At 51.5% G+C, this 14,551-nt stretch overlaps 1 protein-coding gene across 1 annotated transcript in view; it reads left to right on the forward strand.

Annotated features, from left to right (window-relative positions):
* The first annotated feature begins 2,152 nt into the window (after window positions 1–2,152).
* Window positions 2,153–14,551, forward strand: part of SETD7 (SET domain containing 7, histone lysine methyltransferase) — a 44,749-nt gene continuing 32,350 nt past the window's right edge. Inside the window, exons 1-2 of the mRNA XM_004588147.3 lie at window positions 2,153–2,553; window positions 13,325–13,454. Of these exons, the coding sequence (XP_004588204.1) occupies window positions 2,514–2,553; window positions 13,325–13,454 (170 nt within the window). The 5' untranslated portion in view covers window positions 2,153–2,513. The remainder of the gene's footprint in view (window positions 2,554–13,324; window positions 13,455–14,551) is intronic.

Below are 14,551 nucleotides of genomic sequence, written 5' to 3' on the forward strand. Positions count from 1 at the left end.
ACTACTGCCTGGGGAAGGGTTCCCCAGGTAGCTTTCACTCCCAGCACAGCTGGCTCTGCCAGGAAGACCCTGGCTGCTTCCCACCCTGGCCCCAATAGGCCAAGAGGGGGCTGTGTGCAGTATTCCAGGTGTTCTTAACACAGTGGGTAGGAAAATCTTACAGCAGCCAAGGGACAGCTGGGCATCCTCCCCTGAGCCTAAAGATAAGCATAGGACACCTGTGATATATTCCTATCCCTCCCCACCCCACCCACCAGGAACTGGTGTGCTTTGAGGAAAGAGTTCTTCCAACCCACTCTCCCCCCAGTGCCTCACCTCCTGTAAAGAAAGGGGGAAAAAAAAAAATATATATATATATATATATAGTTGCTTCTTTCAACTTTCAGGATTTTCTTTTTTTCCCTTTGACCCATGCAAATAAACTGGAAACTGGAAGGAATTGAGTATCTGGTGGAGGGGGTTAAATCATTATAATGCATTAGGGAAATCATAATATGTGAAAAGCGAAAATAAGAAAAAAATCGTAATTCATGAGCACCAAGTGAACATGTTTAGTAAATGATTTTCTTAAAAGAGAAAGCCCTGTTTCTTTGGTTCTCATTTGAAGATTATGTAATCTGGGGTGGCACTTTCCACCGCAGGAACACCTGCTCCGAGGTAGCCTCAAGACCCAGGGAGCTATATGCCAGGGCTTTAAGCAAGTCAGATGTGAGCCAGGGGATCTCGGTGTCCCGGCCTGAGCCAGAATGACCCTGTGGCCCTATAGCTTAAGTGTCTAATCTCCAGGAGGCCGAATTCAGGTCGGGGCTAGGGAAGTCTGGGAGGTGCCTTAAGCAGATACTCCGCCCCAGGACCCAAGCTTTACAACTCCAGGTCCAGGACTCTGCCCTGCCATTCCACTACAGACAAAAGGGGTAAAGCTCCTGGCAGTGTTACAAGACTCGCATTTCCTAATCTGGTTCTCTTTTTCACATGGGGAGAAGCTGAATATTCAACACACACAAGCGGGCAACACTCGATTAAAAAACCAAGCCAAGAGCCAAACGCTTAGCTTTGCAACCCAGTGCAAAAGCGGAGTAGCGGTCGATCTTCCGGGTACCGAAGTACTCAGGCATCCCAAGTCATTCATTGTTCGAAAACAAAAGGGAGAAACTTTCAATGCCCGCCACACCCCTTCCCCGGAGCTAGAGGCGCCAGGGGGTCTCGGGCTTCCTGTGGCTCCCTGCTTGCAGTCGCGGGTGTGCCCGCGTGCCCGGCTCCTCACCGCCACCTGTGCGCCGCAGCGCCGTAAGCACGGACCCCGGCGACCCGATGTCCGGCGGTTTTCTCCGCTTGAGGACGCCTGACTTCAGAGTGGTTGGCCCCTGGAGAAACCGGGACACACGCGCGCAGGGGACGGGAGGCACGCTGGCCAAAGGGCTCTGCCCCTTCGCTTCGCTTGGTACCTCCTTGTCCATAACCCCACCCGCCGAGCCCGACGGAAACCCCGCTGCCATTTAGACGTGACAAAGGTCTGGATCGCCAGCGGGCTTGGCAAACTGAAGAAGAGTGGAGACTGGGACGCTGGGTGGCCCCCGCGACTGGAGAAAACCGAGGTGATGGTTCACCTACCCTAACCGGACTCGCGGTCGTAGGGCGAGGCTTGTGTGCTGGGGTTGCAGGTGGGGAGGGCGTCCGGTGCATTCTTCCCGAACTCGGCTCCCGGAGCTGAGGCGAGGCCGCGGGGACACCCGCGCTAGCGTGCGTGCGGCGCCGCTGCGGCTCCGGTGGCACACGGGGTGAGGCGGGGGTGTGGGCAAGGGCGAGAGGCGGTCTGGGTGCCAGGGCTCAGTAAAACTTCCTCACCTTCCCCCGGGCTTGAGAGGCTCCTGCGCGGGGACGGTAGCCCCAGTCGCCGCCGGAGGTCAGGAGAGCCCCCGCCCCCAATCCTGAAGGCGGCTACCAGGTGGTCCCGCGCGCCGGCCAGGAACAGCCGGAGGCGTCCCGGACCGCATAGCGTGCTCCTAGTGTGCCAAGTGAGGCGCGCACAAGGCCGGGAGCCTCGCGGACGCGCCGGGGGTCCGCTGGCCGCGGCGCCGGGAGAACGCGTCCCCCACCCCGGGAGAGCGCCTCTGGTTTTCAGGAGCTTCACTTCTGGGAAGGGACAGGGAGCTGTCAATCAACGAGGGATGGCGCGCACCGGCGCCTGGTGATGTCAGCGGATCAGCTGCTCGACAACAAAGGGGGGGAACCACAGGAGAAAGTTGCAGGCGGTGACGGTTGCACCCTGGAGACTCTCGGGCGAGGGGCAGGCGGGCGAAGGGAGGGGGCCGGCGGCTGCACCAGCAGCTGTTGACCGAGGAATGAAAGCACTGTAGGGGGAGGCAGTGCGAGCCAGCCCCTACTGCTCCTCCTCTTCCTCCTCCTCCTCCAAACTCGCAGGGCTCAGCCCCAGCGCTCGCTTAGTCGCCGGAGCAGCCAGAGGCACGGGAGGCTGCCGCACGGCCCCGGGCTGGGAAGGGTCCTCGGCCGCCATGGACAGTGACGACGAGATGGTGGAGGAGGCTGTGGAAGGTACAGCGATTCTCCGGGACCCGGGATGGGGGGACGGAGTGTGGGAGAGAGGCGACGGCCAATGCTCCCGGAGCGAGGCCGGAGCGGCGGGGCTGCGCCCCGGGCCCCGAGGCCGCCGCTCTCCCCTACGCCGCGGGTTCGGGCGGGGGCCGGCCGTGCTGCCCGGGCCACACCGCCGGGAACGCACGCCAAGCCAACGGGGCGCAGGCCGGGGTCCAGGACGCCAGGAACGTCCGGCCGCAGCCTGCATCCGCCCGCGGAGTTGCCGCCCCAGCCTTGCGCTTGTCTTCCCGGGGCTGGGAATGGAGGGTTGAGGTGCTCCCGCTGCGTGGGCTGCCCCTGAGGCCGGCGGTCTCCACCTTCTGCCCCCTTTCTTCAATCCCTCACCCCAATTTTGGCAGCCAACCCTTTCTTTCCGCAGGCTGCTGTGGCCCGAGGCCACCACGGCCACCACGGGCCGCGTCCGGGTGACAGTCCCTTCCCCTCCCCTCCCCTGGCCTCTCTTCCCCACCCCATCCCCCGCCCGCAGCCCCGCGTGGCGCACGCGGCCGGACCAGGCACGTGGCCGCCACAGCCGCCTGGGCCGCTTCTCCAAAAAGATGAGATCATGACCGGGCCCAAGACGACGCTCCCGACCCGGGACTCGAACGCGCGCGCCGTCCGGAAGGCAACGGCCGTGGCCTCGGCTGCCCCCGGGCGACCTCGGCCGCGCCGCCCTTCCCCCTCCGCGGCGCGCAGTGCGGGCTCACGGCGGGCCGGACCCACGTTGCCGAGTGACACTGAACTTTCTGAATTCCCTGCTGCTGGCCGCGGGTGACATCACCGCATCGGCGTCGCGCTCTCCGCCCCTCCCCGGACTTGTCTAGTTTCCCCACCTCTTTCTTCCTAGTTCCGGGGGGGGGGGGGGGAAACACAGCGAGGGACGTTATACAATCTCACTGTTCGTGCCTTGAGAGGTTATGATTTTGTAACAGCGAATATGGGAAAGGCGCTTGTTGATGAATTCGGTTGTGCCCCAGACAACGCGTCGTGATGTCTCCGGCTGCTGGGTGGTGTTGCGCCACGATATTTTGAACGGTGCATCTAAGTAAATAAGATTTAGCTGCCAGCTCAGTTGTGTGTGTGTGTGTGTCTGTGTGGTTTTATTTTCTGATTTGCATCTAGAAGTTCTCGCAAGCCATAAAGAAAAATAAACTGGCATTGCCGTCGCCGTACAAACGCATAAGGATACATAGTTATAGCTGCTCTGGGGAAAATCTGGTTTTTATGTTTTCCTTCACCTAACTGCCCTGACAGGGCTGCTGAAGTTTCGGGATGAGCTGAAGTGGAACAGGATTTCTGAGTCAGGTGTGCAACGGGCTGTAAATGTTCAAATTTAAAAGGTGTTTTTGTTTTGTTAGGGGGAAGAAAAAAAGTCTGTTGTGAGCTCCAGCTGGAACGCTGGTGTGGGGCTTGCTGGTGGATTGGGTTGTGCCTGTGAGTTTAGTGGTTGGCCTTCTGCTGTGCCCGCGTTACGAAAGGCTGTGCCAAGGTTCCTTTTCTGTGTGTAAACGGAACACGAAGCCCTGAGCTCAGGTTAAGTCACCTCTCGCTTTGCATCTGTTAAGAACTGTGTAAGTTCTCCTCCGCCGGGCTCAGTCTCCTTGGCAGTGGAAACAAAAGCTTCAGAACTTGATCAGTGTTGCTTTGGGATTTGCATTAGAAACAGGAGGCTCTCTGGACCCGAACAGGGCAGTTTCCGTGCGCCACAGGGAGTCTTTACATGGGAATGAGGCCCAAGGGGAGGGGGGCTGCTGTTCACAAGTATGTGGGGATAACTAAACACCTGGGGAAGTCGCCAACACCCTGAATCTTTGAAAGTTGCTAGCCCTGTCTCAGCTCAGACTTGCACAGTGCCTACAGCCTGACTGTGACTGCACCAATCAGCTTGCTCCAGCCAGGCTTGGCCCGGTTGCCATGGTCTTCATGTAATATCCAAAACGTGTGTGTCAGGCTAGGCTAAACTACTTAGTATCTTTTCCCAAAGAGAAGCTAGTCTGGGTATCTCCTCGGTATGTCAGTCCTGACCTCTCTGAGGCTTTCCATAAACAGTTGTTTCATTGTCACAGCTATTATTGTCGTTGCTATAATTGTTCAGTTCTCATGAAGTTCAGGCTGTGTGCAGTGTTTCACAGATCCATTAAGTCTCATGAAATGACTACTAATATTAGCCCGGTTTTCTAGAGGGGGAAGTTGAGGCATTGAATTGTGAAGAACCAAACCAAGGACCCTCAAGGAGGGGGGTACACAGGTGTGGACTCCCAGAACCCACCTCTGCCATACTAAGCGGTCTCCGTGCTCTGTATTGTTTAACATATGGATGACAGTAAAGCATAAGAAATAGACTTCATATTACAAACAACAGTTAAATAGCATACGGTAACTTTGAAAAATTAAATAAAAATTAAACTTTGGAGTTCTTTATTTTTAAGATTTATTCATTTTTATTTGAAAGGCAGACTACAGTGACAAGCAGAGACAGAAAGATCTTCCATCTTCTGGTTCACTCCCCAAATGGCCGCAATGGCAGGAGCTGAGCTGATTTGAAGCCAGGAACTAGGAGCCTCTTTCTGGGTCCCCTATTTGGGTATAGGGACCCAAAACTCAGGCCATACTCTGCTGCCCTCCCAAGTCTTAAGCAGAGAGCTGGATAGGAAGTGGAGCAGCCAGGACTCAAACCAATTCCCACATGAGATGGCAGCACCACAGGAAGAGGATTGGTGTGCTATACCACTTACGCCAGCCCTTGAAGGTTGTGTCTGGTAAGAAAAGTGAACTTTTAACCTTTGCAACAGAAACTTTCTCTTCCTCAGTAAAAACTTCCATGGGAGAGGAAATTGATCTCTTCAGGACTTGAGTGTTAAGTGTCTGGGGGGGCAGGTGCTTCTAGTGCTCATGGGTTGAACCTTCCCTAGGGGAGGGCCCAGATTCAATGCGTAGTTTTGACTCCTGGTCTCAGTTTCTTGCATACACAGCTCCTGGAAGCAGCAGTGATGACTCAAGCAGCTGAGCTCCTGCCACCCTTGCAGGAGACCTGGATTGCATCCCCATCTCCTGGCTCCACCTGGAGCCTCAGCCCTGCTCCATGCAGGCATTCAGGGACTGAACCAGTGGGTCCAGGAACATTCTCTCGCGCGCACACTCTCTCTGTTACTCTGCCCCTCCAATAAATTGTTGTCAACTGTCATCTATATCACATATATTTTGGTTCTCTTCTGAGTGGCTTGTGGCTGGGATGAGATTCTAAACTCAGGCTGGATGACTCCCCTGGTGGCTCAGGTGGGGGAAGCCACGAACGGATCTGTGCACCTGCCGGTGCTGAGCTTCCCTAGGGAAGCCCCAGAGGGCCTGAGGACTCCCTGGAGGGCAGCTTCTTACAAACACCTGGAAGCTCCTTGACCCGGCATGGAGGGTTGGGTTTTTTCCAATGCTATTCCTCAAGGCCTTTGGAAACCAATATTTGCAGTGTTTATTTCTTTGTCAACTTGTAGACATAGATAAAGGTGAATGTACTGTGGTTCCTAGCATGGCTTTGAGTAAAAGGGGTTGTGTCTCCATTGATGAACTGTAGTGGTGGAACGGAAATAAGTGACTTCTAGCTTGGGCACGGAACTAACGGAAGACTTCTCAGGAGAAGTGGCACAGAGTGAAGTTGAGAGAGCAACTCAGTGAAGACACAGAGGCATAGGATTGGGTAGACACACCCAAAGCAAGAACATGCAGTCCTACTGTGATGCGGCTTGCTGGGAGAAGAGGATAAGGCAAGGAAAGGCAGCAAGGTTGAGGGTGCTGCCTGTGCTGGAAGCCGCAGAAGCTGCTGGGAGTGGAAGGGGCTCTTGAGAGCCATGAGTGACAGCGTCAGAGCTCTGGACAGCAGGTGTGATCAGGGGCTATTGAGAGGGCTGGAGTAGTATGTGAGGACATCCCCTCGGTGGCTCTTGCAAGAGGTTAGGTGTGGAAAAGCAGAAAGGCCTAGAAGCCTGTCAGACATACAGGAAAAATGCTCAAAGAGGGAGAGCTATTTGAATCCCTGAATTAGAGGACCAGAGTGTGGGATGGCATCGCAGCTTTACACTGTGCCAGCCTATGCAAAATATTAAGGATATTTTATGCAAAAACCCCTGAGATAGGTTCCTGTCCCTAATAAGCCTGCTCCCACTCTGAACCTGTGGAAAATGCATGCTGAGGAACCCGGCAGCGTGGCCTAGCGGCTAAAGTCCTCGCCTTGAACGCCCCAGGATCCCATATGGGTGCCGGTTCTAATCTCGGCAGCTCCACTTCCCATCCAGCTCCCTGCTTGTGGCCTGGGAAAGCAGTTGAGGACAGCCCAATGCCTTGGGACCCTGCACCCGCGTGGGAGGCCCGGAAGAGGTTCCTGGTTCCTGGCTTCGGATCGGCGCGCACCGGCCCGTTGCGGCTCACTTGGGGAGTGAATCATCGGACGGAAGATCTTCCTCTCTATCTCTCCTCTCTGTATATCTGACTTTGTAATAAAATAAATAAATCTTTAAAAAAAAAATGCATGCTGAGGAGACAGATACCAGGTTCTTGTTGCAAAATAGATGTTAATGTTATAACCCTCAAAGGAACAATGAATAAATAAATAAATAGTAACAAAAGAATTTAAAAATCGTTATGACCCTCATCCTAGATAAGTGTGCTCTTCTTGCAAAAGAATTCTCCTCAAAAGTAAAAGTAGATCTTAACAGCCATTAAAAATGCATGCATAAAGGGTCTATGTCCTCTGCATTCCAGAATAAGCATGACTTTTGTGATTGCTTTTTTTTTTTTTTTTGAAACAGTGTCTACAAAACCAACAGTGAGTGAGAGAGTCCCTTGTTCTGTTGGACACACACACACAGGCATGCATGGTGTGCTTGGATCTAGCAGTAGGCCCGATGCAGTCAGCAGTCATGTCTGACTGATGTGGAGGGAGCTTTCCTTGCTAAGAATTCAGTCCCTGCGCAAAACACAGGCCTGGCTCTTGTCAGGGCAAGCAAAAGGCTTGCTTAGAAGTAACTGACAGGGAACCGTTTAACTTTATATCTGTTCTTTAGAACAATGAAAAAAAGAGAGGGGTAGCCTTATCAACTGTTAACTTTTCTTCCCTTCCTCCCTACCCCCCCCCCCCTTTGCCCCTTCCTTTAACTTCTATAAATATTCAAGATGCAGCTGGGGACAGATAACTGTATAGCAGCTGGAACAGCATTGTAAACACAGGGCAGTCATTCAAGCTAATTTTCTCTGTTATTTGGGCCTGGTGCTTGGCCTCTGTTTCGCAGGAACTGGCCCGGAAGGCTGTTGGCTGACTTGGCGCATTTTCTGAATTGACCTCAATCAGCTCTGGGAGGACCAATGTTTGTCTTTGAGTCAGGGAATGCTTGGAAGAGATAAGAACTTGCAGCCAGCATATGCAGTTGAAATCCTGGTAGTTTTGTGACAGTGATCTTAATTCTAAAGTCTTCTACTTTCTGGGGACTCCTTATGTTTTAAGAGGCACTTTCCTCCACCGTAAACAGGGAAGAAAGAGTGTTCAGCCACTTTGCCTTTGTCCAGAGAGAGAGGGAGTTAGAGGGTTTGGAAAGAGGTTCCCAGCTTTCATCAGCACTTTCAGAGTGGTTAAAATGTCTCTTAGCAAAGCATGTAAACCACTGACAGATACATGGCAGGTGCATAAAATTTTTCTTCTTTACCGGTATACCTCCTCACTACATGCAGTACTACTGAGGAGAGAAGAACACAAAGGCTCCAAATATTTGTTTAAATATAAACAAATGGAAATATATTGATCACACTGGGGGGGAAGGGGGGGGAAGGGGGCTGGATGGGAAGTAGGGCTGCTGGGACATGAATCAGCATCCATATGGGATCCCAGCATGTGCAAGGTGAGGACTTCAGCCACTAGGCTACTGTGCTGGGTCCCCAAGCAGGAGTTTAACTGCTACACCTAATGCCTGCCCCATTTTTTTCTAAGAAAAGGAAAAGGAAAAAAACAAGCAAGTGTAATTTATTTTGGTGAGAAAAATTCCATCAGTGGGTATCTAAGAGATAACCGTCCAAATGGTTCCACCCAACACAAGTACCATTGAATTGTGTCTTACACCATTGCTTCTGAGCAAGAAGAAAGCAACTGTGGCCTAGTTCCCTCCTGAGCATTAATTTTGCATTAAGAGGAAAGGAACTATATCAATGATAAATTATTTATGTGGCCATGTTTTATTGTAATATACTCTAAGAAAGTTATTTTATAGTCTCACATAGTAATAAAACATGGCACTGGGTCGTTGTTATTTCATGTTTGTGTACTCAATAACACAAACAGGGAATGTTTTATTCTTTACAAGATCGTTGACTTATCATCTCTTCTAGGGGACAATATTTTTTACCAGTTACAAAAAATTGCTTTAGAAACTGAAGCATTCATTTGACTTGTTTTTCTTTATGTCTGTGAACCATCTGGAAGCCACATTAAAGTTGTTTCATGTTCCTGCACTATGCATGGTTTTTAATGTTCACGTACCTCTTCCATCTATGACCCAAGCTGATGATTCAGGAAAGTCAGTAGACTAACTGAATTTTACCCACCTCTCCAAAATTAACTCACCTGAACAACTGTAGGCAACATCCACAAGGTGATTCTGTGTGTGTGTGTGTGTGTGTGTGTGTGTGTGTGAAATATGCAGTAAATAATCTAAACATCAACTGTTTAGACTAGAAACAGAAAATGCCAGTCTCATGGCCAAGCAGACCTTAGCCCACAGGCAAGTGCAGAAACCAAGTTGGAGTGCAGGTCATGCTGGGCTAGGCTACCACACCTGCTGGTTCTCAAGAGCCAGGGATGAGAGTAGATTGAGCAGGGCCAGGTTGCAGCACCCACCAGCAAGAGCTGGGACTGGGGTTAGGCTGGGTCAGGCCTGGCTAGCATCCTAAGGCAAAGGCCAGGGGATGGGTGGGAGGCTATGCCAAGCTAGGTCAATGTGTGAAATCTGTGGCTAGGAACAGGCCTGGTTGGGGAGCTAAGGGAATGCCTTGCCTGGGTCATAGTTCCCACTGGTGACCGTGAGGGCCAGAATGCGGGCTACTGTCTAGTTTGGGCATAGATGCAGTCTCCCTTGGCATGGTGTGGACTGGGTCTGGGGTCTACAAGACTGGGGTAGACACCAGCACCCACTGGAGCTCATGAGAACAAGGATGGGTTTAGGATGGGCTGGGCTAAGACTACATCCCTGCTGAGCCATGAGTGACCTCTGTCTGGGTGTGGACAGGCTTGGCTGGGCTGTAGTAACCAACAGTAAGAACCGGAAAGGGTAAGGGCCAGTCAGGAAAGGCCATTGTTCCTGCTAGGACAGGAGGTGGACTAAGTAGGGATGGCCTATGGACTCACTGGTGTGCACAAGATCTGGTATTGGGAGAGGTTCTGATGGAGGAGCTTGGGGAACTCCTTTGTTGGAATACAGTCCCTATAGGTGAGTGCAAAAACTTAAGAAAGGGAGCAGCCCAGACCAGGCCAGGTAATGGTACTCACCAGTATACATTTGGCTCAGGTCTGGGGCTAGCCAGGCTAGGCCAGTTCATATTACCCGCTGGCAAATCTGAAAGCCATGAATGGTATGTGTGTCAGGCCAGGTCGGGCCGCAACACCTGCCAGTTTACATTAGGACCAGGACTGGGGGGTTTCTGGGCTGGGCTGAGCTAGGCCACAGCCTAGCATGAGCTGGAACTGTGGGTGGTGACAGATTGGGCCAGGTTACAGCACCACTGGCAAATGCTGAGGTGAGGCAGGCCTTGCCAGAATGGGCTGCAGTGCTCAACCAGCAGACGTGAGACCCAGGGAACAGGGAGCGAACAAAGTAGAGGGGGCTGCATGGGGCTCCCCTGACAGACCACTACTCTCACTGAAGAGTGTGAGAACTGGAATTGGGGGCAGACCAAGCTGAAAAGGGCTACAATACCTGTTGGACTCATGTGAGCTGGATCAGGGGAAAGCCAGGCTGGGTTGATTGTTCCTACTGGTACATGCATAAGCCAGAGTGGGTGTGGGTTGGTTGGGTTTTGTCACAGCATCAGTTGGCAGATGCTGACATAGGGGGCAAATTCAGTTAAACTGCAGAATCACCTGGAGAGTGCACGATCTGGGAGTAGGAGTGGGCCCAGTAAGGAAATAGTGGGCACCTCCCTCTTGAGTTGCCACTCTGAGTTGTGAAAATGAGAACCAGGACTCGGGCAGGCATGGCTAAACAGAGTGACACTCGCTGGCACATGTGTGGGCTAGATGGAGCTGGTTGGGTTGAACTAGGCTTTAATGCCCATTGACATGTATGAGAGCTGAATGGGATGTGGGACAGACTGTGCCAATCTGCTGTACATATTGGCAAGCATGGGGACGATGCAGGAGAGGGCCTGGTCGGGGTTATGGGGGGTCGCTCCAACTAGGCTGCAGCTCCTACTGGTTTACATGGCCAAGTATGTGGTGAGTGAGACTGCGCTGGGCTGCAACTCCAATTGGTTGTTGTAGAGGACAGGACTGGAGGCAGAACTGACCCAGCAATTGCAACCATCAGTTGTGTCTAAGCTGATTGGGGCGACAGACTGTGCTGGACCCTGTATTGGCAAGGAAACACGAGAATCAGGTCTGGGATCGCCTCAGATGAGCTTTCCTTGGGGATCCCTCAACTGAACTGCTGTGCTCAGAACTCCAACAATGGAGAAAACTGCAGGGTCCATGGTCCAACCGCAATGTGCATGAGTCAGAGCTGGGCCTCCTCAGTGCCTTAGATGAAACAGTAGACAGTATAGCCAAATGCATATGGAGAATGTGACGGTACATTAGAACCTTCAGAGAACACCTGGAACCATAGCAGAAGATGGAGGACAGAACAAATTGATCAACTACCCCAGCCAAATGTTGGCAGTGAATAACTGGGCAAACAGAGATTCTAAAGTGGCCTACGTCAGCCAGTGGATTCTAGAGAAATCTTCGTGCTTGGAGTGGCGAGATCAGCAGCAATTCAGAACTCTTGTACTATCAAATCCACTTGAGCAGGGCCCTCGGAGCATGCGCATCGGGGAGCTGGGATGGTTGGGAGGTGAATGTGACTTCTCCCTTTATATCCTCCTTCCTCCTGATTACAGGAAGGAAAAAAGAAAGAATGTGGAAACAATGTTCTTACCTACTTCCTCAAACCCTTGACCCTTTGCTCCCTAATCAAGTATGTAAATATCATCAAAAATGATAAATAAATAAATAAGTACACAGAAAAACAAAAGAAAATACCAGTCTATGGGCCCAGCACAACTCTTAGTGGCTGAATCCTCACCTGGTTCTTGCCACCATCCCATAAGGGTACCAGTTTGTGTTCTGGCTCCCTGTTTGTGGTCCGGGAAAGCAGTGGAGGACAGCCCAAAGCCTTGGGACCCTGCACCGGCCTGGGAGACCAGAAACAAGCTTCTGCCTTAGTTTCAGATCGGCTCAGCTCCAGCCATTGCAGCCACTTAGGGAGTGAATCAACAGACAAAAGATCTTTCCCTCTGTATCTCCTTCCATCTATAAATTTGCCTTGCCAATAAAAATAATTAAATCTTTAAAAAAAAAAAAAGAAAGAAAAGAAAATGCCAACCCCTGACCTGGCAGAAGCAGAGGCTTAGAGAGCAGGGAGTGGCCGCTGTGGGTGTTCAGAGTTACTGCTCACAGGGCCCGGGGGACTTCCAGCTGCGTGTAGAATATAGGCCACTGACACTCAGTGGTAGCAGGTGTATGGTGAGGCTAATCCTAGGCATTCAAAGCTTAACAATTTTGTAAGATATAGCAGCATGCTTAAGGTTTATCTTAAGTATATGTGATTGTGGGCCCGGCGGCGTGGCCTAGCTGCTAAAGTCCTCGCCTTGAAAGCCCCAGGATCCCATATGGGCACCGGTTCTAATCCCGGCAGCTCCACTTCCCATCCAGCTCCCTGCTTGTGGCCTGGGAAAGCAGTCGAGGACGGCCCAACGCTTTGGGATTCTGCACCTGAGTGGGAGACTTGGCGGAGGCTCCTGGCTCCTGGCCTCGGACTGGCACAGCACTGGCCATTGCGGTCACTTAGGGAGTGAATCATCGGATGGAAGATCTTCCTCTCTGTCTCTCCTCCTCTCTGTATATCTGGCTGTAATAAAATGAATAAATCTTTAAAAAAAAAAAAAGTATATGTGATTGTACCATGAGGTGCATAAATATTAGGTCCATTTTTGACCCTAGCACTTCTCCACATCATGTCAGAGAAGGACACATAAATCAGATTGCCAAGTGTTCCGGGATTGCAAAGCTTATTTCAGAGACCAGGTATCTGGTAATAGGTCATCACACAGCATGATCTCTAGCACGTGGCAGCTGAGTGTGAGAGGTCGGGGACATTCATTCCAAATATGCGAAGTATTGTGTGGCAAAGTGCTTGGAAAATTGTAACATGTCCTGCGGATGTTTTGACGGATAATAAACCCCAGTTCCATGACAAATGCAAACTTGAAGTTCAAGTGCTCAGTCCTTCTGTGGCGGACCTATCAGTTGGGCTCACACAGTGCACATAACCATCAAGCTGATATTGCAGACACAGATGAAGTGAGAAACCTTTCCGAGGTCACCGGCCCCTCTTGCCAGGGAAGGAGCCCCTAGGCGTGGGAACTGTGGGGGTGAGGCTTGCCTGGCAGCCTCTGAGCCTGGCCATGTTACATTTGCATTGTGGTTCCCTTTCTCCAGGGCACCTGGATGATGACGGATTACCTCACGGGTTCTGCACAGTCACCTACTCCTCCACTGACAGATTTGAGGGGAACTTTGTCCATGGAGAAAAAAATGGCCGAGGGAAGTTCTTCTTCTTTGATGGCAGGTAGCATTCCTGTTTTTGCTTTGCTTGCTCTTGTTGCGGGGGTGGGTTCCCAGTGGTTTCCATTGGAAGGAATGATACCAACTCTGAATGAAAGAATTCAAATGAAAGTGTTTGCATAATTTATACACAACATGAAAGTCACCCTGAGGTGTCTGCACGGCTGTGGAAACTGTGAAAATCCTACCTCTCCCACCTCACCCTCCGGGGCCATGGAGATAAGGCTGTGGCTTCTCAAGGTGGCTTGCCCATCAAAGAGGTACTCCACCAAGCCACATTCAGGGACCTCCAGTCCCACGCCAGGTACTTACCTGGTCATCCCATACTTAGAGGGATTGGGATTGACCCTAATACTTCAAAATGAAGTCACACGGTCACTACACAGTGTGCACAATTTTGTTAGTGATTGCTCCATGCTTAATCCAAGCACACTACATGCTGCATAGCACTCCAGTTGCTCACCTCCTGGCTACCCTCTGGTTTCTTGGTGGTCTGAAGAAAGGCTTTTCTATTTCACTGGTTCTTCATCTTCACCCATGTCTCAGCATATTCCCTGCCCTTTTGAGACTAGCTGGAAAAAATCCCTGGCAAAGAACCTTTATCAATAGGGCCCCGGCAGATGCGGGAGGGGATTGCTGCAAATTCACGATTCAGTGTTTGTCTTTAGAGTATTCCAGCTTTTGGTGGGGCATCCTCCGCTGAGTCCACGATCTATCTAATTTTCAAATATTTTTTTCACATCAGCTTTGTCTTAATTTGGCCTTCATCCCTGATTGGGGGATACTGTGTGGCAGAGGCACTTTGCCTGATGGGTGGGAAAGACTGGAGGAGACGGGGTTGCCCTGGTGCTGCTTCCTGGCCATGACCATTTAAAGCCTGTTAACTTCAGGAGCAAAGAGCATCCGTGTGAATTTCTCTCAAGTCCTTAGAGGAGTTCTGAGTCGTGCAAGGGCCAGCTATATTCAGTCCAGCTGCTTGGGTAATCCACAAACAGACTTAGCTACAGCAGAACTGCTTGATATTGCACCACTTACTACTCCTGATGTTGCTAACTGGCCAGAACTTCCCAAACCTGAGAATTCCTTTGGGAAAGTAAATGT

The sequence above is a fragment of the Ochotona princeps genome, chromosome 7, assembly GCF_030435755.1.
Source record: "Ochotona princeps isolate mOchPri1 chromosome 7, mOchPri1.hap1, whole genome shotgun sequence".
Classification (NCBI taxonomy): domain Eukaryota; kingdom Metazoa; phylum Chordata; class Mammalia; order Lagomorpha; family Ochotonidae; genus Ochotona; species Ochotona princeps.